Here is a 22,210-nt window from a genome sequence, read left to right on the forward strand (position 1 = left end):
ATTATTGAAATTCTGATAAGTATAGCACATCAGAACGTGTTCCAGTTGTTCGTAAGTCGTTTGTAACTTTAAGAACGGCTTTATGGAACACCTCCCAGAATTTATTACAGGGATTCCCAAATTTATTACATCCAAGTCGGGCCAACCTTTCCATGACATTATATCCCCACACTATCAAGTCTTTGATTACCATATCACATCAGTGGCTAGCTTTGAAGCACTGGATACATATGATCTTACAATCAATGACATAATCAAGCACAGTACGTAGCAAGCTTTGCTATAAATGAAAAGTGTGCTCTACAATCTTGCATATGAACAGTTTGATGAAGCTATTACTGTGTGGTGTACATTCTGTGTTACACTCACTACTGTATGGTGTAGAAATCCATGTTACACTCACTGCTGTAACATAACATAATAATCCAGTGATTTCTTGTGATGACGCGCCAAGTATCATGCTTTATGTAATTGACCAGCACACAACTGACCATCAGATAGACTGAGGTCAGTGAATGGCATAGCTGATGATTCACAAGACTGCATTGTGACTTTTGCTTCATTTCATTCATGAGTTTTACAATCATACACACCTACTGTATCTACCTTGATATATACATGAGGGAAAACATAATAATAAAGTGACTAGACATTGATGGCAAGGATTGGCATTCAAAGGAAGAAAACATTTTTTCTTCTATGTGCTGCAACTAAAAGGATAGAAGCAATAATACCAGCAGAGTGAGCCTTAAGCCATGCAGAGAGTGACCAAACACGTGGTAGATGACACGGTGTTATAGAATATAACACCAACTGACCTTTTTTTTTTACACAATGATATACACCAAACACAATTACACTTACACTGAGACCTGATACATTGCAGAGATTGGCAGAATAACACCAACTATTCTTTTTACACAATGACTAACACACCATGTACACCAAACACAGTTACACTGAGAATCGATGCATTGCAGGGTTTGGCAGGATAGCAAGAACTGCCGTTTTACATGACATACACCAAACACAATTACACTAACACTTGACACATTGCAGGGGGAGGTGTAGATGGGGCACACAACATATCAGCCCAAACACTCGACTAAAGCAGGATACACTTAGCTTCATAAAGTACACATTAGGAAGCTACAACTGCTTCACACCAGTGATCTAAATCAAGGTTGCTTCAATTTCTGCACTATTTAGAGCATCACCATAAATACTACGAATTTAAATACTTCAAGTGTTAGGTTAGTGTGAATGCTTTGGTACATAATAGCATATTTGGGACTGATGACTCATGTCTACATTGATCTACTCTACACAGAGAGTCACATGCAGACTTCTAGCGTAATTATGGTGTAAGCACCTGTTTAATGTAACTATGGCAACAGGCATTATAAAAGTTATGTACCTGTTATGTCATCATAATGAGATACAAAAGATGTACATTATCTATGAACCTATTAATCCTGATAAACTAGACAAATATTTCATATTTTACAGTGTACCTCAGGCATGCCATTAGGTCCATAATGAATTTGTGGAATGTCTCTATGATTGTCCACATCCATTCAGTATTATGCATTTGGAAAAAAAATAATAATAATCTGTAATAACCCTTTTTCCACTGGTATTTACTTTTAAACCATCATTTTTCAATTTCTAACTTTAAACCTGAATGTCATTCTACCAGCTTGAAACCAGTTTGGGACCAGTTTGAGGTCAGTTTAAACCACTTTGAGACTCTCCTTCAGCCACAACTCTTTTCTTACTTTATACTCTTAACCCTTCATCTTTCTCCTTATTCATCCTCAAAGAATTGTTGAGTGCCACAAAGCACAAACATCCAATAGGATGAGAGACACATTGTAACACACATCACAAAATGACGCTGACTAAGTTACATTTTCTTCACATTTTCTCTTTTTATCAAAAGTTTGACTTTAGCTCACAACAAACAACAAACACACAATACAAATTGTAAATGTTTTGAAATAATAAACTTCACAAGAGAGCAAGCAGGCACTGACAGACAGTCAGCTGATCAATCACATGAGAGATCACATGACACAGTCAGAGGTTCACAGAAAACATTCAGCCATTTACATATGACTGTGATTCACTCCACAATGAAATATACAGAATTATTATCCACAACACTCACAGGAGTCAGCAGCCAATCAGATGCTTTCTCACATGATTAGAGTAAAGTGCTAAATGAAAGGAGCGCTGCCATTGGTGCACTGCTGGTCCTCTGTAGATGACTGTGGGGTTAGTGTGCAGAAATCAAATTAAAGACATTTGGATGCAAACGGCAGTAAGTAACATGAAAGAGAAATCTTGGATTGAAGATGACACCTCTTCCGGCAAGTCAAACGAAGGGCCCTGGCCGCGAGATGCTGGCTGGTGGCTGGCACTAGAGGGCATCCTTTTGGGTGAGGATCCTGGGCCAATCTGAAGATTACGGGACGTACCACGAGGCTGATGGGGAGAGAGGAAGGGTGGGTGAGGTAAAAAAGGTCAATCTCAGTGGATTGAACCAGGAGACATCTACATCCCTCAGGCCTTGATCTAGCCTGGGTGTGGGCTATGGGTGTGGCCTAAGGTGTGGCCTAGGGTTGTGTCCTGTGGGTGTTGCCTACCAAGTGGCCCCCTTCTAATACCTCTTACTCCAAATATTCTTTGTCTCATTACCTAACCACACCCTCTCCCTACACTGTCGTCAATCAGTTTAAAGTGACACAAACTTGTACATACCACTGTATAACACAAGGTTAATTTTGATGGGTAAAAACAGGCATGTGAATGGAGAATCCAGTAAAAACATGTGGAAAACCATCCAAAAAACAAATGAAACTATTTTCTTCTCAAGTTTTTTTCTCTCACACTCTCTCTCGCTCTTTCTATCTTTCCACGCATCTATCTAAAAAAAAAAAAATAATAATAAAATACTGATGATTCTGAAGCTGAGCAGACAGTGTACTTTTAGCCATGTTTTCACTGTCAGTTAAGTGCATGAGAATCTAAAAAATCATTTTCTAACCATCATGTAGAAACTCATTTTTCTTCTCAATAGCTGAGTGATTTTTATGAGAAACTACTGTATGTGTGTGTCTATTTTCCCCTTTCCTATTTCTCGGTCTATATAGTAACTATTTACTACATTGTTAACTCTGATTCCCTTATCTAAAAACGCTGAATTTCTAGGGATCACTACCATAACACCAGTCTCCTGTTTGTTTGTTGTTTTTTTTTTCTTCTCAGTATTTTCGCATATTTTCATCTTCGCATTTTTAAAGTGATGGCTAAGAAATGCAGCAAGTTGAAATGTTACAAAGAAAAAGAGAAAACTTTGCAATCGATAATCTAAGAGGTAATATTGGATACAGTGATAAGTACTGAAAGGCTGATACAAATATTCAGATTGTTTGAAGAGAAAAGCAAAAATTTCCTGACAGTAGATCACTCTACAAATTTGAGGGAGAGAAAGAAAGAGAGAATTATATATGAGAGAGGGAGGGAGAGATAGAAGAGATAAAAAGATAAAGAGAGGGACAGAGAGAGAAAGAGAAAGAAATATATACGGGAGAGGGAGGGAGAGATAGAAAAGATAAAAAGATAAAGAGAGGGACAGAGAGAGAAAGAGAAAGAAATATATACGGGAGAGGGAGGGAGAGACAGAAAAGATAAAAAGATGAAGAGAGAGACAGAGAGAGAGAGAGAGAGAAAGAGATGGGTACCAGGATCATTGCCTTTCATGACTGACCCTTAACAATGGTTAGTGTTATACCACTCATTCTTGAATCTCCGTTCTTCTTACTTTCCATGATACCATTTGATAGAAAGCATTAAGCTTGAGGTAAAATTTCATATCACATGATCACCTCATTCTCACTACCAGTTTCTATGGCAACGTTGGGGTCAAAAGAGGTCATGGAGGGGTCACCAGGAGATGAAGAGGTCGTTGCAGGGTCAGCGTGAGGTGAAGGGGTCAGATTGAGTGAGGAAGTAGAAATAAAGTGTGCCGGGTTGCATGCTGGGATAGGAGTATCACCAGGAAGTGAAGATGGCTGAGGGTCAGGACGGGTGAAAGGTGAAAGATCAGGGTGATGAGGTGAGGAAGCTTGAGAGTGAGAAGGTTGTGGGTGATGGGAAGATTGTGTCTGTTAGAGAAAAAACACAGAAACGTAAAGGGTTAGACAACACAGAACTAATATAACACAAATAGACACAAGACGACACAGGACTGATACAAGGCAAGACAAATTGATACAAACTAACACAAATTTGATTAAACATAACACAGAAGTAATACAAGACAACACTACAATCAATAGGATACAAAGAAAGGTGTGATTAAAGGGACTACGAAAGACTAAAAATAGGTGGGTTTTTTTTAACAGTTTAATGTACATGTCTATTTGACAAACTTGAGAGGACTTACAATCACCAGATTAAATCAGGCTGTGCTCATTTTCAATTTCAACTTGTTGCCTTTTAAATCAAATATGTGATACTAAACTTCATTGCAGAGTTTACACACAATGACATGACAATGTGTGTGAATCCCACAATGAAATTAGCATCTCAGTGTTTGTAAGGTCAGGGAGGTGGGATTCCCACCTCCCTGGTAAAGTACATCTCTGAAGAATTCTTAGAAACTTTACATTTTGTTATTTCCCTCAACACTCCTCTTATTTCTTGAATATTTGTTATTTCTTTTCTTAATCTAAGTAAAATCACAAGTTATTCAATTCGTTTGTTCATCTCATTTTCTGATAAAACAATACAACACTATTAAATTTTACAATATGATACCAAAAAGATAATCAATCATTTACATATATATCAGTGAAAATGAAAAAAAAAGAACCAAAGTTACCTAAAGTCACCTTACATGTGGTATCCATCATGAAAAACATTCTTTGTAGCATTCCAGATAGTAGCTTAATATTTCAATGCAAAAAGATGATTGCACCCGAAGGGTACCTGGGTCATATTTCACAAAATAGTTGCCATGGTAACAACTCTTGCTGCAATGGCAAGTGCCACGGTAACGACAAGAACCATGCTTCCTGATTGGCTGTTGCCATCGGGAGTGAATATTCTAGCAAGACTTGCTATCCTACCATCCTTTGAGAAAGTTGGTTCCAGGACATCCATATTGTAGGAGGACTGAGCACTCTCTTGTGGTCTAACCTTAGGATATATCAGAACACTGATTAAGATTATAGTTGTCATGGTTACAGGAGGACCAATCAGAGGTGAGGAAGAATGAAAAGAGCAAGCAGTGGGCGGAGTTATCTGACAGGTAAGTGTCGGTTGGGTGAGTTAGGATAGGGTTTTACAGATAAGAAGGAAGAGGGGTGTGGTTGTGACAATTAGGGATGGGGGGAGTCAGGATTTTGGTCAAAATAATCACGATCCCAGAAAACAAAGTTTTGTATGATTCTACTCTTTTCATTTTGAATCAATTCTATTCTATTCAATTTGAACATGGCATGGCAAGACTTCATCTAGGTACTGTATCCATGAAAGGTGAATCTAAGTTTCCTGAGTGACAAAAGTAAACCCAGAATGCTCATATGATGAGCCACAGAAAGAGGGAAATGAGTTGAACCTGTGTAGGAGGTGTGGCCTGTTTGGAGTAGGCGGAGCTTGGAGGAGGGGGAGGAGGAAGAGGCGCTGCACTCTCAGTGGTGAAATCTGATGAGACTTGAAGTGGATCGTGGTATAGCGCCCTCTATGGACAGAATAATGTCAGTACATCTCTCACATAAAGTAGGTTTACTTACCAGCTACTTTCTACAAATATGGAAAGAATTTCATACAAGGTGAATACTGATTATCCTTTGAAATGGCGAAAGATATTACCCATGGCTAATAAAATGAACAATTTGAATTCTAAAGCAAGCTCACAAGGATTTGCCTTATTTAATTGCTAGCGTGTAATTAGGTAAAGCAAGAAATCAACAAGGTAAATAAGCCTTGTAATACATCTAACTATCAACAGAAAGCATATCACTCCTAAGATGTTACAATTCTATAACTTTAGAAATATATGCATCAACATCATGTGAATGTAATTTAGGACAGACAATTTCAATGACAACCTTGTCTTTTATGATGGAGTAGAACATACACCATCAAGAAATATTTCTAAATAATGTGAATGAGTAGCATTTCTGAAACAACCTTTATCCTTATAGAAAAAAAAATACACTAGCGGAGGTCATGTAAACACACTCACTTCTGTCTTCTCTATAAACTTGAAGAGAATAAAAGATAAAGTATCAATCAGTCAAGACTACCAGATATATCATGAGCTCAACAGCATAACTCTCCTTCAAAAAATGAAATAGTAACACTTGGCTTTTAATACAATGTCAAATCAGCAGGCATTAGCGAAACATGGATCTTACCATAGGCTACGTCAGATGAGTCAACACGGGGACGTTCAAAGTCTGTGCAAAACCGACTAAACAATGTTTGTGAAGTTTGTGCAAGAAGGACTTATCTCAAGTTTGTGCAAGAAGGGGATATGTGAAGTTCATGCAAGAAGGCATTATCTACAGGAGAAAAAAAAAAATCCTTTGAACCGGATGTGCAGCTCATGCTAAATCCTCTGAACAAACCCACTGGGTTTTATGCATGCAAGACTTGTGGATTCTGAGTGACTGTGATTGGCAATGAGTGCTGTGGTGAAATGTGACGTGTTTTGTCCTCAGAGTCTATTTAGGGGGCCTTGAATGAAAATTGCAATCAATTGCACCTGTTTTCTTGCAACACCCCTTCAGTCAAGTTTAGCCGTCAATGCTGCTTACATGCACCAGCTGATCAGTGAGAACTTTTTTTTTTCACATCTGCCACACCTACTATGGTTACTAGTACCCAGTTTTTCTCTCATAAGGTTTTTGACTATTTTGACAAAATGATAATGATAATAATATTAATAATAAAAATAAGGTCTTATTTACCCAGGGTAGCCTCTTCAGTTGCCACTGCTCTACCACAGGGCCCTGATATTATTATTACCCTAGCATTGCCAGGTACCCATTTATACACCTGGGTCGAGAGGGACATTGTGGGTAAAAACATCTTGTCCAAGGACGTAAGCACTGGGCGGGATTCGAACTTGGATCCTCTGATCGGGAGTTGAAAGTCTTATCCACTATACCACAGTGCCCCCACAATCAAGGCATTGATTTCTCATCGACTCAGGGGTGTGAAGTGTCAGCCCAAAATCTATATAACAACTATAATGATACCTTGATATATTAATGTTTGATGATTCAACTTTCAGAAGTTCTTCAGGTCTCCATCATGATAAAAATGGTTCCCCAGAATTGTGGGAGATATACCACCAAGTTTGTATCAAGGCAGAGAGCTGTAACAGTATCTTCTACCTGTTGAAGACTACCGGTATACTTTAAATAGGCAGGTGTTTATGAGAAATAAGTATTGCAGCAAAATCGGTTCATCCTGAATGGGTTAATCTTTACATGTGTGGGACTGAATCACAGTTTTCAACCAAGCTACAAAAAAGAATGGCTATTCCAAGAGACCAGGATATAATCACTTCGGCACTCTATAACAGATAGAAAACCAAATTCTCTGACATCATACACAAACTTCTCTGATGGACTAATTCTATGTGATTGCTGGTGTCTATACAATGAGCAGGATATTTACATACTCATTTGCATGCTGTTAGCTGATTGGCTGATTTGATGTAAATATTCATCAGGACAGCCATGGATCTGTGATGAGTCTGAAGCGGGTCACTATGTGGGGAGAAGGAAAGGAGCTTGTTAGATCACACACACAACACAAGGTGCATTCACATTTAAATTACAGCGGTTTTAAATATCATGGTAATTTGTTGGTGAAATAACCGCAAACGCTGCAGTATTTTAGTTGGTACAATTCACATTCATAAACTACCATTGTATTTCTGACTCAAGTGCACACCTCTCCAAGGTAAGCACTTTGCATACACACATCTCCTATGTGGAGAAAACATACAGCGTGTGTCAGATCATGAGAGAAAGACAATGCTGTACGGTGGGTGGTATTCAAGACCCAATTCACACTCAAATCTCAAATGCTGGTTTTGCGCCAAGCTTGAATTTCCACCCTAAATCCCATGTGTACAAGTACCATGATATTTCATGATGTAATTTACTGAGCATTTTGCAATGTTTTTGCATTCATATTACCAAATGCTGCACAAAATGCTGCGATATTTCACCGTAAGTGTGAATGCACCTACTTAGAGACATCACTGCTACATGAAGTCGCATTCAGGTTTTCACTTGTGTAATGAATCCACAGGCATGCTGACAAAAAGGGAAAAATATGGGGACAACATACAATGTAGTGTTTATTTACAAGGAGTGAACACGAAAGCTACACATACACACATATATTTGCACATGGCTACAAAGTATGTATGCTTTAGCCTTTTGTCTGCTGCTAAATGGAGCTGGGAAAAAAGAGTGGGACCATTGTTAGTTTGCGATTGGACAAAACTTTAGGACTCATTTGCATGTAATTTGCATATGAGCATAAGACAACCTGAGGCGCAGTGGGCTGTTCCATTGCTCCCAGAGGGGGGAGTGGGGGCGGCGGAGGGAAATCTTGTTCCGATGGGATCTCCACGGTGAGAGGAAGACGGACGGCAGCCACAGACTTCACCAACTAGATAGAGGAGAGACTTGGTTAGACCAAAATATACTGTGCCTGCCTGGAGGCCGCCATTTTTACTCACTGAACCCATCTTAAAACTTACAGTGCTGCATTCATAACATTTTATGAAATGTTAAGTAGGGGGTGGAGCATAAAAACAAGAAATCACTGCAAATAAAACACATTGAATACATCCTGCTAAGCAAAATTAAGAAACACAGAAATTCTCTCATGAACAAAGATAGTAGGCCTATACATTTCCGTTATCACCAAATACAGAAAATGTTGACTTAGAAACAAAGGTGCACATTATTACCGAGTTATGACTTAATTTTAGTTTCCTGTGATGCTGTATACAATCTTTATAAGAAAAAGAAAAACAAGATGCTGGGAAAGCAATGAGTAACCATGGAGATGAGTAACCATGGTGATGATGTGAAAAAGAGAAAAGTGGGAGTGGTCTTACCTTGGTATTAGCAGCCATCCAATCAGCTTCAGCGGGCTTGTGGCCTGGGTTCATTGCTAGTGATTTAGCCGCCGTCACCGTGGGCGATATGTCTGGAATAAGGTCAAGGGTCAATAAAGGTCATCGGGGTGTAGGGGTGTGTTGAAAGCGGTGAGCTACGAGGTGTGTTTTCTTAGTGATGTTGGGTGTGGCTCTGCTGTTGTTCCTTTCTTCATGGTGTCATGCACACAACATCACCAAGAGAACAGCGCCACAGTGGCCTCCACTGCTTCCATTACACACCACCACCAAACAGCCACTTTCCCCTTCCAATGCACCCACTAACTTTTTTTAACCCGTTGAGGACGGTTTGATTTTGCTACAAAACGCATTTCCCATATACCATATGCTTGCCCGAGTATACTCGGGACTCGTCCTCAATCTTATCTTTAATCCTTAATCTTCCTCACACTTCCTCCACTTTACTCTAGAAGACTTGACAGTCAGCCTGTCAAAACGTAAAAACATCTTTCTGTACACTTTCTCTCTTTCACTGTACCCCTCATTAAGGACTCTTCAAGAAAAAATACTTTTAATCTTTATTGACTACCTCTACTCTTGTCCTTCCCTCCACTTTTATTTCTTTCTTTCTTAAATCTCTCTTTCTGGTTTTCCTTACTTTTAAATCCTCTTCCTTATTTTCTCTGCCAAACCTTTTAAGGTCTATACACAAGGTGAACCACAGATTCTACATCCTAAGTTCATAAGGTAGATCACTATAACATTATGAAAAAGAGTTTGAACTACTTTCATACTTTCATTAGGGGATCTCAAACCATAAGGTCAATCTCAAAAAAATAGACTGTATCTGCTTGTTATCTGTGACTGAGAGAACTTTGACCTTTGACTCACCATTTGACAGCTGCTCAGCAGCTGCAGTAACCTTGGCGACAAACTCAGGGTCCTCGGAGTTGGCTGCTTCCTTTGATGCTACGTCAGCGACCCGCTTGGCCCGCCTGGCGATGTTTGAGGCCTTCTCAATGATGACGTTTGGGTTTTGTTGCTGGATACCAGCAGACACGGCTTCACTGTCTCGCTTGATGGCCTCCTCTATCAGGTGACAACATGGCTACATATTAGTGTCAGGTGACCACAACATGTTGTCATTACTGTCAGGTGACAATATATGAAGAGTTTGTTTGCAAAAACCGATAAGTCCATTTTTGAAGATTTTGAAGTACGGTCTCTGTCATAAAGTACAAAATAATACCTTTTAAATGATATATTGGTCACTACATAAAGGTACATTATTGAAGATATGGTCAAAAGAAGCAAAAATTTTCTTATTATTCTCTTTATTTTTCTTGACCTTTAATCACAAATATCTCCATTTGGCAAATATGGACTTACCGTTTTTTGCAAACAAACTCTTCATATGTTGATGTGTATATATGTGTTGGGTGACCACACGTATTGTCAGAAAGGTCGGGAGACCACAACATGTTGTCATTAGCTTCAGGTGGCCAGACATGTTGTTATTTCTGTCATGTGACAATATATGTTGATGTCAGGTGACAGCACAGGTTGTCATATATATGTGTCAGGTGACCACACATACTGTCATTAGGCCAAAAAAAAAAAATTGTTGTATTGGCGTAACCCGCCCGACCCTAAAAATTCCGCCGACCCTATGTTTTTTTATTATTTTTTTTTGCTATCGATATCAAGTATCTTGTTGACTGCGATCGCGATCGCAAAAAACCCGGAAGTGGAAACGGCTCTGGGGATATCGGATGTACGAGGGAGCTCCGGAGAGATCTCGCCAGCGCCTCGCATAGCCTCGCTTGATCAGTACGTCATCTGTTTCCAACACGGACGCGTACTCTATCAAGATTTATACAGTGTATACTTAGCATTCAGACTGCAATGTATTGTGCACAGTTTTGCCATAGGTTTCTTGTGTGGAGAACTTACACGAATCTGTATATGTGGGACTGTAATAGAGATCGCCGTGTGCGATGAAAAGATCGTACATATGGGTCAATTTGCATCTATCTTATCTAAGTCAAAATAGTAAAATATGAAGTGAAAACATTCAGGATAGGGATTTCAGCATCTTGTAATTCTGTGAAGGGGTATAATTCGAGTAATATCGGCCTCATAAATGATTTGTAGAATAGATGAACACAGCACATACGGTGCAGCAGTTGTAACTGTTTACTGAGCACGAGTTTTACACGTAAAATGCAGGTAGCAAAAAAAAAATAAATAAATAAAAATCCGCCCGACCGACCCTATTTGAAAATCTCATGTTACGCCAATACAACCTTCTTTTTTTTTGGCCTTAGTGTCATGTGACATTACAGAGTAACTATCAGGTGGTATCATCATGTGTCACATGACATCCCTCTGAAGTTATCAGACTTTACGTACAAGTGTATGTAAGTCATGCTTCACTCAACAACAGGCAAAGAAATAAATACCGGTAAACTTTATATTCTTACTTTTCCATATGATAAGGATTTTTTATAGAATTTGTATCTGCAAAATTGTCCAAAAGATTACAATATTCCACCACATGTGTGCACCAGATTGTTGGATTTTAAGAAACCAACCGGCAGACTCCATGTCATGCTGAAAAGTCACAGAAATAATCAAAATCCTGTATCAATGATGGACAACTTAAACATAACAATCAAAACATAATGAAGTGACCTTTTTGTTGTTTTGAGGAGAGAGTGTGGCTAAAGTTTTATATTTTGCTCTTCTTTTCCATGAAAATGCTCATAAGCTTGATTTGTATTATCATGAAAAACAAGTGAAAAAGGATCTAGCCTGGGTTAGTTCTTTCTTAATCACTTGGTGCTCATAAAGATACATGACAATATCCTTGCACTAGCATAGGATCTTAATCACAGAGAATAGTAGTAAACTAGAAAATCTGTGTAACAATTACAGCAACAAACATTTTATGTTACGAAAAAGGCAAACGGAAGAAGAAAAGGAAGCATGACCCCTAACTAGGTAACTAGGTAAGGGTTTGGATTAATTTTAATCTTAACCATAACCCAAACTAGATGACAGACAGCTAACTAGCTCTTACCTGAAGCCTTGACAAACTGGACAGTGTCCGTAGCCTGGTCAACCAGGTCGGTCAAGCCTTCCACCTTGCCTATGTATTCCTTCTTGAGCTCAGCAAAGTGAGAGTCTGCCATCTGTTCACACACACACACAAAAAGGACAGATTAGAAGTTTGGAGACTTATGACCACAGCCCTGTTTTAACAGACCTTATTCTGACAACGTCCAGAGAACAAAATTCGTCGCCTCCGGCAATGAAACCCCAGGAGAGATTGAGGGGTACTGTTTTAACAGACACACAGAAGACCGTCCTCTGTAACAACCTACCCCTTCATGTGCAAAAGGAGTATGGTTACAATTTATGCACATGATCACTGAACAGTGTGTCACTCTGTTTGGACTACTGCAAATGCATGCTGAGTATCACAGGAATGTTATGTACTGCGTATGTGCTGCGTATAGAGCTATACACATTCATTATTTGGATTCCTAAATATCCTGTATATGAGTCAGGCCAGCCTTTCCACCTCACAGGGTCCCTATGATACTGGCTCAAGAAGACACCAAGCAAACATCTGTTTGATCCCTTAGTCCCACCTACACTGTTTGATGGAGATGAAAGGGGTTCAGAATGGATCCACTCTTAAAGGCATATGATTTACCATTTGCAAATGAAACATAAAATCAGCATTAGTGCTTCGGAATAGTTCTAAAATGTGACTTAGAGTAGAAACAACCAATGATAAAATTTGAATTAGTATAATCGATGTTAAAGGACAAGTTCACCTTCATAGACATGTGGGTAGAGTGAATGCAGCAATATTAGTAGAACACATCAGTGAGAGTTTGAGGAAAATCGGACAATACGTTCAAAAGTTATGAATTTTTGAAGTTTCTGCTCACTCAAGGCTGGCTGAGAAGACTACAATGGCTTGTGATGTCACATGAGTACAACAGTATAAAGAAAAAATAAAGAAAATTCAACATATTTTCCCTTTTCTCGCATAACAAAAGAACACTTGACTTCTCTCTTTCAGAAGGCAGGAGGGTATAATATTACCCTTAACATATGTCAGTAACAAGTCGAAGAAATGTGTACTTTATTCAAAAAGTGAAATTTTGTGAAATTCTCTTTTTATTTTCTTTATATCGTTGCATGCATATGACATCATACACTGTAGTAGTTTTCTCATCCAGCAGTGACTGCGCAGATAGTTTAAAAATTCATAACTTTGGAACGGATTGTCCGATTTTCCCGAAACTTTCATTGATGTGTTCAACTGATATTGTTGCATTCACACAATCCACATGTATATGAAGGTAGACTTGTCCTTTAAGTATTGTTGAATAAACAAAATGTGAACTATAGTTATAATAAAAAAATTTCCAGACTAAACCGTATACAGTTACGGTTTATTAAGAAAAATAGTGATATCTCCTTAAATGTTAGGCTTTGTTGCAAAAATTTCATATGGTAGGATGTTTTGTGATACAACTGACCAACACATATGCATCAAATGTGATATCTTGAACATTTTTAAAGGGATCGTACAGTTTTGGTTGAGACCTAATTTCAGGTTTCTAACATTTTTTGGTGAGATAATGAGAAACCTCTTATGAAATATGAAAGAGCATGTAATTCTATGAGGAATTCAACGTTTATTTGATGAAAATTGGTTTTGAAATGGCTGAGATATCCAAAAAGGGCGATTCTAATAAAGTGTGGGACCCACACTTTATCACGATCGCTTTGTTTTACTTTGTTTTTAGATGTTTCTGTCATTCCAAACCCGATTTTCATCAAATAAACTTTGAATTCCTCTTTAAATGGTATGCTCAGTACTATATCATAAGTGTTTTCTTGGTATCTCGCAAAAAGTTAAAAGCCCAATTCTCATCTCCACCAATACTGTACTATCCCTTTAAATCACTGCTCCCAAAGGTAAACAGTACCTTTAACATACATTAAAAGTCAGATGATAACACATGTCACTCAAAGCTATACTTTACAGCTAGTTTGTAATGCTTCCTCAACCGAGGGTCACTTCAAATTAAAGAGTGCAAAGTTCAACTATGAGTCATTTCAAATTACAGAGTTCAAAGGTCATCCAAGGGTCATTTCACATGAAAAAGAGTACAAAGGTCAACCAAGAATCATTCACACTAATACACTGTGCTCCTACCTGTTCTCCAGGATTGAGGAGAAGAACCTTCCCAGCAGCCACCACCTGAGGTGCCAGGTCCCTCACTTCCTGTGCCCTGCCATTGAGTTCCTCCACCAGCTGCCTGTCATTGCTGTTACCAGCCGCTGCCACAGCCTTGGCCGTATCAGTGATGGTATTAGCGTGTCTCAGGAAGATGGTAGCCCTAGAGGTATAGGTTGGCTCCCGGTCTGGAACATCTACAGGAAGTCAAACATTTGACCTTTGACTTCAGTTTATGCTCACTTCCTTCATCTATGTATCAAATTCTGTACTAGCACACACTATCTTTATCTGGTGTATTTTACGTTTGTTTTGAAAAGATCAATGTAAGATATTACATGGAATACGAATGACCACAGTACGCAACAGACATGACCTCCAACATTGAATAATACAACAGCAATGATAATTGCAGCATTACATACTCTAACAGCATGCCACTACAAAATCTCAGGCTCCTCCCCTCAAAAGTCTCTCTTACTCTTGCTCTTACACCAAACTGTGCTGCTTTTACAGACTCTGCATTTGTGAAATATCTACAGATAGACCTGGAGTTTACACTCATAATGCGTTCATGAGGTCATTAGCAAATTAGAAGTCAATGCAAGGTTACTCGAAGGTCAACGGGAATGGAAATATCAAGTATTTCTGTATGTTTACAATTGCTATTCAATGTGATCAATTATACACTGTACATTAATAGAGTGTGCATGTATGATCGACTTGTTAATGTGCTATTGTTGAATGCGGGTATAAATATCTTCTATTGTTTTGCTTCAGCAAACCAAACAAAATACAACAAAATTGAATGGATGCAAAAGATGATAAAGAATTTTGATAATTCTACTTGCAAAAATATTATGAGAAACCCATACAGCCTGACAAACTAACATATTTCCTAAACTAAAGGGCAATTACTTTAAAAAAAAATCATAAATATGTAAATTGTTCAATTAATTGATACAGCTTGAGTTACACATGTACTTGCTAAGCACGTAATATATCATCTTATTTCACTTCCCATTGCTGAAATTGCTTATCTACACTGATAAAGGGTACCCTGTCAATCAGTTGCAGCATATATCATCTCATGCCATACCACAAGAAATATCAAGGCTAACAGGTGTCTTACCAATGGGGGCTTTTGCTGCCTTCTCCAGTTGTTTGATTGGTGTGGTAGTATCCATGAAGGCATCAACCACCTACAAAAAAATTAACATGACATTAATGTCATGTTACATACACCATGTAGATACAGTGTTAACATATGTACAGAATGGCATGGTCAAAATGCATGGAAGGCATAACAAGAAATCAAGTGCCGTACATGACAGATCATGCCCTTGCATTATAACAGCATGTTCAAATTCCATGTCTTATTATATCTTACAGTAAAATGAGCATTATTGACAAAAGATTTATCATATTACACTAAAGCAAAACATGAACAACAACAACAATGATTTCGCTCTGCCTGTTTCCAAACATAACATTGGGAAATTTGTTGTTTTGTCTTGTTTTGTTTCTTTCTTATGCCTGTTTCTTCACACATCACTTCAAACGCAGATCAAGATGATATTTTTGGACCAAATTAAATGCAGTTCAGTCACACAGAATACCAGAACTATATGTTTTAGACACTAGTACACTATACAGTGTACACCACACACAAGAAACCAATATACCACACACAAGGTATCAATACACCATATACACACCACATACTACACAAGAAGTAACCAGACTCAGGACTGCATGAAAGGGAAATCCTCATCACCCACCTACTTGACCAGTGCATATACACCACACACAAAAATCAATACACCAAACACCAGAGACATTACACTATACACAAAGTGTCAATACACCACATACACACTACACAAGATGTAACCACACTAAAACCCCTTTATATCATCCACCTCCTTGACCAGTGCATATACACCACAAAAAAGGAATCAATACACCAAACACCAAAGACCAATACACCATACACAAAGGATCAATATACCACATACACACCACATAAAGGGAAACTCCTCATCACCCACTTCCTTGACCAGTACATATACACCACACACAAAAATCAAACACCAAACACCAGAGACCAGTATACCATACACAAAGTACCAATACACCACATACTACACACAAGGTAACCAGACTGAAGACTAGTTATGAAGGGGAACCCCTCATCACCTACCTTTCTGACCAGTGTGTATATACCACACACACACAAAAAAAAAAACCACAAACACACACACCAGAGACCAATACACTATACACAAATTGTCTAATTACACTGTACCACATAATTTATACACCAAAGGTAACCAGACTCAAAACTGTATGAAAGGGAAATCCTCATCACCCATCTCCTTGACCAGTGCATATACACCACAAAAGAGAATCAATACACCAAACACCAGGGACCAACACACCATACACAAAGTGTCAATACATCACATACACACTACACAAGAGGTAACCAGACTCAAGATCGTACAAAGGGTAAACCCCTCATCACTCACCTCCTTCACCAGTGCATTCTCTATCATCTTCTGGAGGGCTGGGAGTTTCTCTGCAAGGAGCCTAGCGACCCTCTCAGCCTCTGGGGAGTTCCCCTTGTGAGAGAGATGAACAAAGAGAGATGAGTGGCTTGGACAAGCTCATTTTGCTGTGTTTCCCATAGACACCTGCTGAGTAAACTTGGAGCTAGTCTTCAATGAGTTTGAAAGTAGCTTGGTTAGCATTACACTTCACCAGACTCAAAGAGAGAAATTCGTCACATTTAGGCTTGCAGTGTTCCGAGAATAAGATGACAAAAAATGAAACCCTAAAGACACTTAATAAGAGGAAAAGTAGCGGGTGATACCGAATCGTGGTTGCATATATTTTAAGGTCTACACAGCTTAGAAAAAAATTACAGAAGACTATTTGCGTATCGTGATTTTGACAAAAAGAAAGATTTGTTGATGACAGATATTGGACACACCTATCAAGATATAACTTCAACCTTAGATGGTGATATGTCCCTACACTGAGTTCATCAAGTTATAGAGAAGTGTGAACTTTCTCCGGCTTGGACTGACAGACTTCACAAGCCTTCACTATACATTATTCACTTCCCACATACAGTCATCACAGTTATGTAGCAAAATAAAACAACTCACACAAGAACTTAACTTTTGATGATTCAAAAATGTTACATCAGTGTACACAGCACACCTTGTCTACATAGCTTTGGTATTTGTGTGCTTAGAAACACCAGTATAAAGCCCCATATCGATACAATTATTATTGGGACTAAGGGATTAACCATGCCTCGTTTCACCAGGTCTGTGAGAACAGATGTCCTTTCATGAAACTTAATATGTGGGACTAAGACACTAACCATGCCTCGTTTCACCAGGTCTGTTATCTGCTTAGCGAGTTGTTCCACCTCAGCACACTTCTGGAGAAGTTCTGCTCTCTCTGGCCCACTCATGTTTTCAGCCACTTTACGGCCCTGAGACACGATGCCAGCGATGGCCCGGTTAGCTTCAGCCAATCAAACAGGAAAATAAGATCGAAATTAATCATCACATTATTTCATGAACTGATCCTCTTACAGGGAAAACAATTCTAGTAAAATGTTACATTTCCTTTTACCGCTTTTTGTCTCTGAACAATGTCTACTAGCATAATACAGTGTACTTCTTCCATCATTTTTTTATGGCAATATCCTTGCAATCTGATTGTGAGTGATAACTTAAACTGCAAATGCTGTTTGTTTGTTTGTTTGTTTGTTTGTTCATTTTCCTTTAGACAAGATGTCTGGATAGCTCATACTCAGCTATGCTAAGCTGGTCTTCCATGGGGTCCAGGTGATTAGTTTGTGTCAGATATTTTTTGTGAGATGCTAATTTCCCTGTTGTGAGGGTCTGCTAATTGTAACTTCAATTTCATACAATAAAATGAGAATGAGAGTAACATGTGACAATACTAGTACTGATTGATTTTACTAGGTGATTTCCTGAACAAAATCAAAGAGTGTGTTCTTCATTCGAAGCACTGCGCTAGTGTGCTATTATGTCCAAATATTGCTATGTCTCAGCCAAGGCAGCATGCTAGACCTACCATTATAGTTCTAGTTGCACATACACGTAATCCAAGATTGACTTGACATGGCTCGAATTTCTTTAAAAATGATACACATCATTGTTTTCATGCAATATCATTTTTGTGGCTCGAAGATCATCCAAAAAATCTATAAAAATAAGACCACTGCAAAAAAAAAAAAAAAATCAGCTCATACAATACAAGATTTTACAGCAACAAGTATCTATCCTCATTTTTCTCAACTTTGTGTAACAACCATTTTCATGAAAAATTGTACAACTGCCTACAAAGGGGAGGGATTACACAGATAATAAAGTATCGCAAAACCTTCTTGTTGGCTCCGAGCTAGTATCAGACTGTCCCTCCCTCTCTATTTCATTCAACCTCCCTGTGACAGAGTGGACTCACCGACATCCATGTCATTCGGTGTAGGGTTTCGAAGCCACTTCTGGGCCTGTTCCACTTTGCCAGCCAGGGTGTAGGCAGTCTTGGTCACTCCACTGACCATTGCCCTCTTGACCGAGTCATCCACCTGCTTCTGAAGGTAGTCCAGTTTGGCTGCTATCTGACGAGCAAGCTGCAAGGCTTCTGGTGAATTGCCCTGATAATCACAAACACCAAAACATTCAGTGTAATGACAGCATAACACCACATACTTGGCGTTGATTAAATTTCCCTGATAGTAACAGACACTAAATATTCAGTGTAATACCAGTGTAACACCACGTAAATGGTATAGACTAAATTGCCCTGATAATCACAAACACCAAACATTCAGTGTAATGACAGCAAAACACCACATACTTGGCATTGTTTAAACGGTCCCCAGGGGATTACAATGCCCACTCAAACAAATGAGATCCTATCTCCTTAGGAATGCTACTTGCCAAGTTTGGTGAAAACTCATCATGCTGTTTTCACAAAGATAAAAATGTACACTCTAGGCCCACACTCTAGGAAACTATTTGGCTAGAAAAATACATGTGTACCTCAGCATAAAGATAACTTTTGAAAGGGGGTAGGACATATGGTTGCTAAATTATCAACCTAAACAACATTTTCATTTTTTTTATACAAAAAAAAAAACAATAAGGCATTGTACTTAAAACTTATACCATCACTTCATAAGATCAGTATGAGTAGTTGTGACTGACAGAAATATGACGGCATGTGCAGAAGTGACCCACCCTCTTTTTCTCCCTCTCTTACTCTATCAGATTTATATATCAATCTATCTATCTATCTGTCAATCTATCTATCCAGCTATATATCTATCTATCCATCTATCTATCCATCTGCTATCTATCCATCTATATATCTATCTATCCATCTATATATCTATCTATCCATCTATATATCTATCTATCCATCTATACATCTATCTATCCATCTATAAATCTATCTATCCATCTATATATCTATCTATCCATCTATACATCTATCGATCTATACATCTATCTATCCATCTATATATCTATATCTATCCATCTATACATCTATCTATCCATCTATACATCTATATATCTATCTATCCATCTATCTATCCATCTATACATCTATCTATCCATCTATATATCTATCTATCCATCTATATATCTATCTATCCATCTATATATCTATCTATCCATCTATACATCTATCTATCCATCTATATATCTTTCTACCTCAGTGATCTATCTCTCTGTCTCTTCATCTCTTTAATATCCATTTTGTTCTTTCTATCTATCCATCTCTTCCAAAAGTATTTTCTACAACAGAGGGGATACTATAGAAACAACCAAACCTTGCAAACTCTTTAAATGCAATGAATCGAAAGTGAAACTAAATATGCCTCACAAACACTTACTTATTCCACCATTACAGATCAAGTGATGCTACTTGCTCAAATAACACAAAATTCTTTCACTTACTATGAATATCATAGTCTCCAAGATGAACTTTGCCATTAAACTGACACCAGTCATTGCATATTGTACCATAACCACCCTCACATTAGTACTGACTGTGAATATTGCTTTGACTCGCTATTCCTTACTTTCTCTTGATATTATTACAATTTCATTTTACTTTATTTCACAGTACCATTAACATCAGTACTAAGATAATGATTTCTACTTCATCATTATTTGTTTTATAAAAATCGCCGTCTGTGAAAACCTTAAAAAGTATCACTTTAAAAAGTCTCCCTTAAAGTTGCTGTTGTTTTAAAGGAAGAATGAAGAGATAGAGAAAATGGGGTCCTATACAAATAATTTACCCAAGGCAACACTAACATATACCAAAACACTATAAATCTTAGAGATGTAAACAAGAATATTAGATATACCAAGTCTCCACAAGGGAGCTCATATTGTCTCCACGAGGGAGCTCATATTGTCTCCATGAGGAAGCTCATAATGTACGTCTCCACAAAGGAGCTCATTAAGTCTCCACGAGGGAGCTCATATTATGATATTGATGACCTTTATACCTCATATTCTTCACGCAAACTCAAATGACTATATAATATACACGCGCGTGTACTGCACACAAACTCACCAACGTGCACACACTCAAACACGTATACACACATAGAAATCTCAGGGGTCAACCCAAAATAATATACAGTATTGATTTTACATAAGGCACACATACAATGATAATATTTACAAAATAGGGAACATTACTACAGCTGTATCATTATTTCTAGAGAAAGAAAAAAAACTAATATACAGTGTTAATATTATAGAGCTCTGAACATCACATCAATGATTCGGGAAAACTCCAGAGGCATTGATACAGCAAAGTAGTTTTGCAGCAAAACAACGAAGAAATGTTGTACAAAATAATGGTGGTTTCAATGACGTATGAGTATACAGGCTGCGGGCTTCAGGCCAATAGGAGAAAGTAGAAATTCAGTGCCAGAAAGTGGGAGTCAGAGCAATCATCAAAACTGAATTTAAACCACAAATTTATAAGTACTAAAAAAAAGGAAAAAAAGTGCAGGCGACCCATACGAAACAGGGATTTACAAAGGTTAGAGACCTTAAAGGTCACGAGTTGACCTTTGACCTGCTGTGAACTCACCTGACCCCTGGCCCTGAGAGCACAGAGCTGATCCATCATGGTTTCCACCTCATTGATGGTTGCTAGGAGACGTTCTCTCTCCGCCCCCTCGGTGCGGTCAGCCACTCTCCTGGCATCCTTCAAGATGTCTCTCACTGCCTTCTCACCTGCCATAGAACAACACACACATACACAGTGTTACAAACTTACACTAATCAGTACACAGTCAGTGTAACATACACCATTCAGTACCATACCATTCAGTGCACAGTGTAACTTACACCATTCAGTACACAGTGTTATAAACTTACACCATTCAGAATACAGTGTTACATACTTCTAATATCTAAATAGCTTAATTACAAAATTACACCTCTCAGTGCAGTGTTAAAAAATTACATGATTCAGTACACAGTGTTATAAACTTACACTATTCAGCATACAGTGTTACATATTTACAATATCTAGGTAGGTTAATTACAAAATTACACCTCTCAGTGCAGTGTTACAAAATAACATCATTCAATACAGTGTTACCACCTTACAATATCTAGCACAAATGTAGGTTAAAAAACTACACCACTCAGTACACAGTGTTACAAAACTACACCATACACGACATAAACAGGATTACTAAGTCA

At 38.2% G+C, this 22,210-nt stretch overlaps 1 protein-coding gene across 1 annotated transcript in view; it reads right to left on the minus strand.

The window, feature by feature from the left end:
• LOC139745302 (vinculin-like) overlaps window positions 1-22,210 on the minus strand; it is an 81,848-nt gene that overhangs the window by 14,101 nt on the left and 45,537 nt on the right. Inside the window, exons 7-16 of the mRNA XM_071655699.1 lie at window positions 21,591-21,736; window positions 18,933-19,125; window positions 17,818-17,963; window positions 16,955-17,047; window positions 15,556-15,625; window positions 14,403-14,620; window positions 12,243-12,354; window positions 10,052-10,249; window positions 9,161-9,252; window positions 8,584-8,706 (exon numbers count right to left, since the gene is read on the minus strand). Of these exons, the coding sequence (XP_071511800.1) occupies window positions 8,584-8,706; window positions 9,161-9,252; window positions 10,052-10,249; window positions 12,243-12,354; window positions 14,403-14,620; window positions 15,556-15,625; window positions 16,955-17,047; window positions 17,818-17,963; window positions 18,933-19,125; window positions 21,591-21,736 (1,391 nt within the window). The remainder of the gene's footprint in view (window positions 1-8,583; window positions 8,707-9,160; window positions 9,253-10,051; window positions 10,250-12,242; window positions 12,355-14,402; window positions 14,621-15,555; window positions 15,626-16,954; window positions 17,048-17,817; window positions 17,964-18,932; window positions 19,126-21,590; window positions 21,737-22,210) is intronic.

The sequence above is a fragment of the Diadema antillarum genome, unplaced genomic scaffold, assembly GCF_040938485.1.
Source record: "Diadema antillarum isolate AM-2024a unplaced genomic scaffold, OU_Dant_1.0 seq00001250_RagTag, whole genome shotgun sequence".
In the NCBI taxonomy this organism is placed as follows: Eukaryota; Metazoa; Echinodermata; class Echinoidea; order Diadematoida; family Diadematidae; genus Diadema; species Diadema antillarum.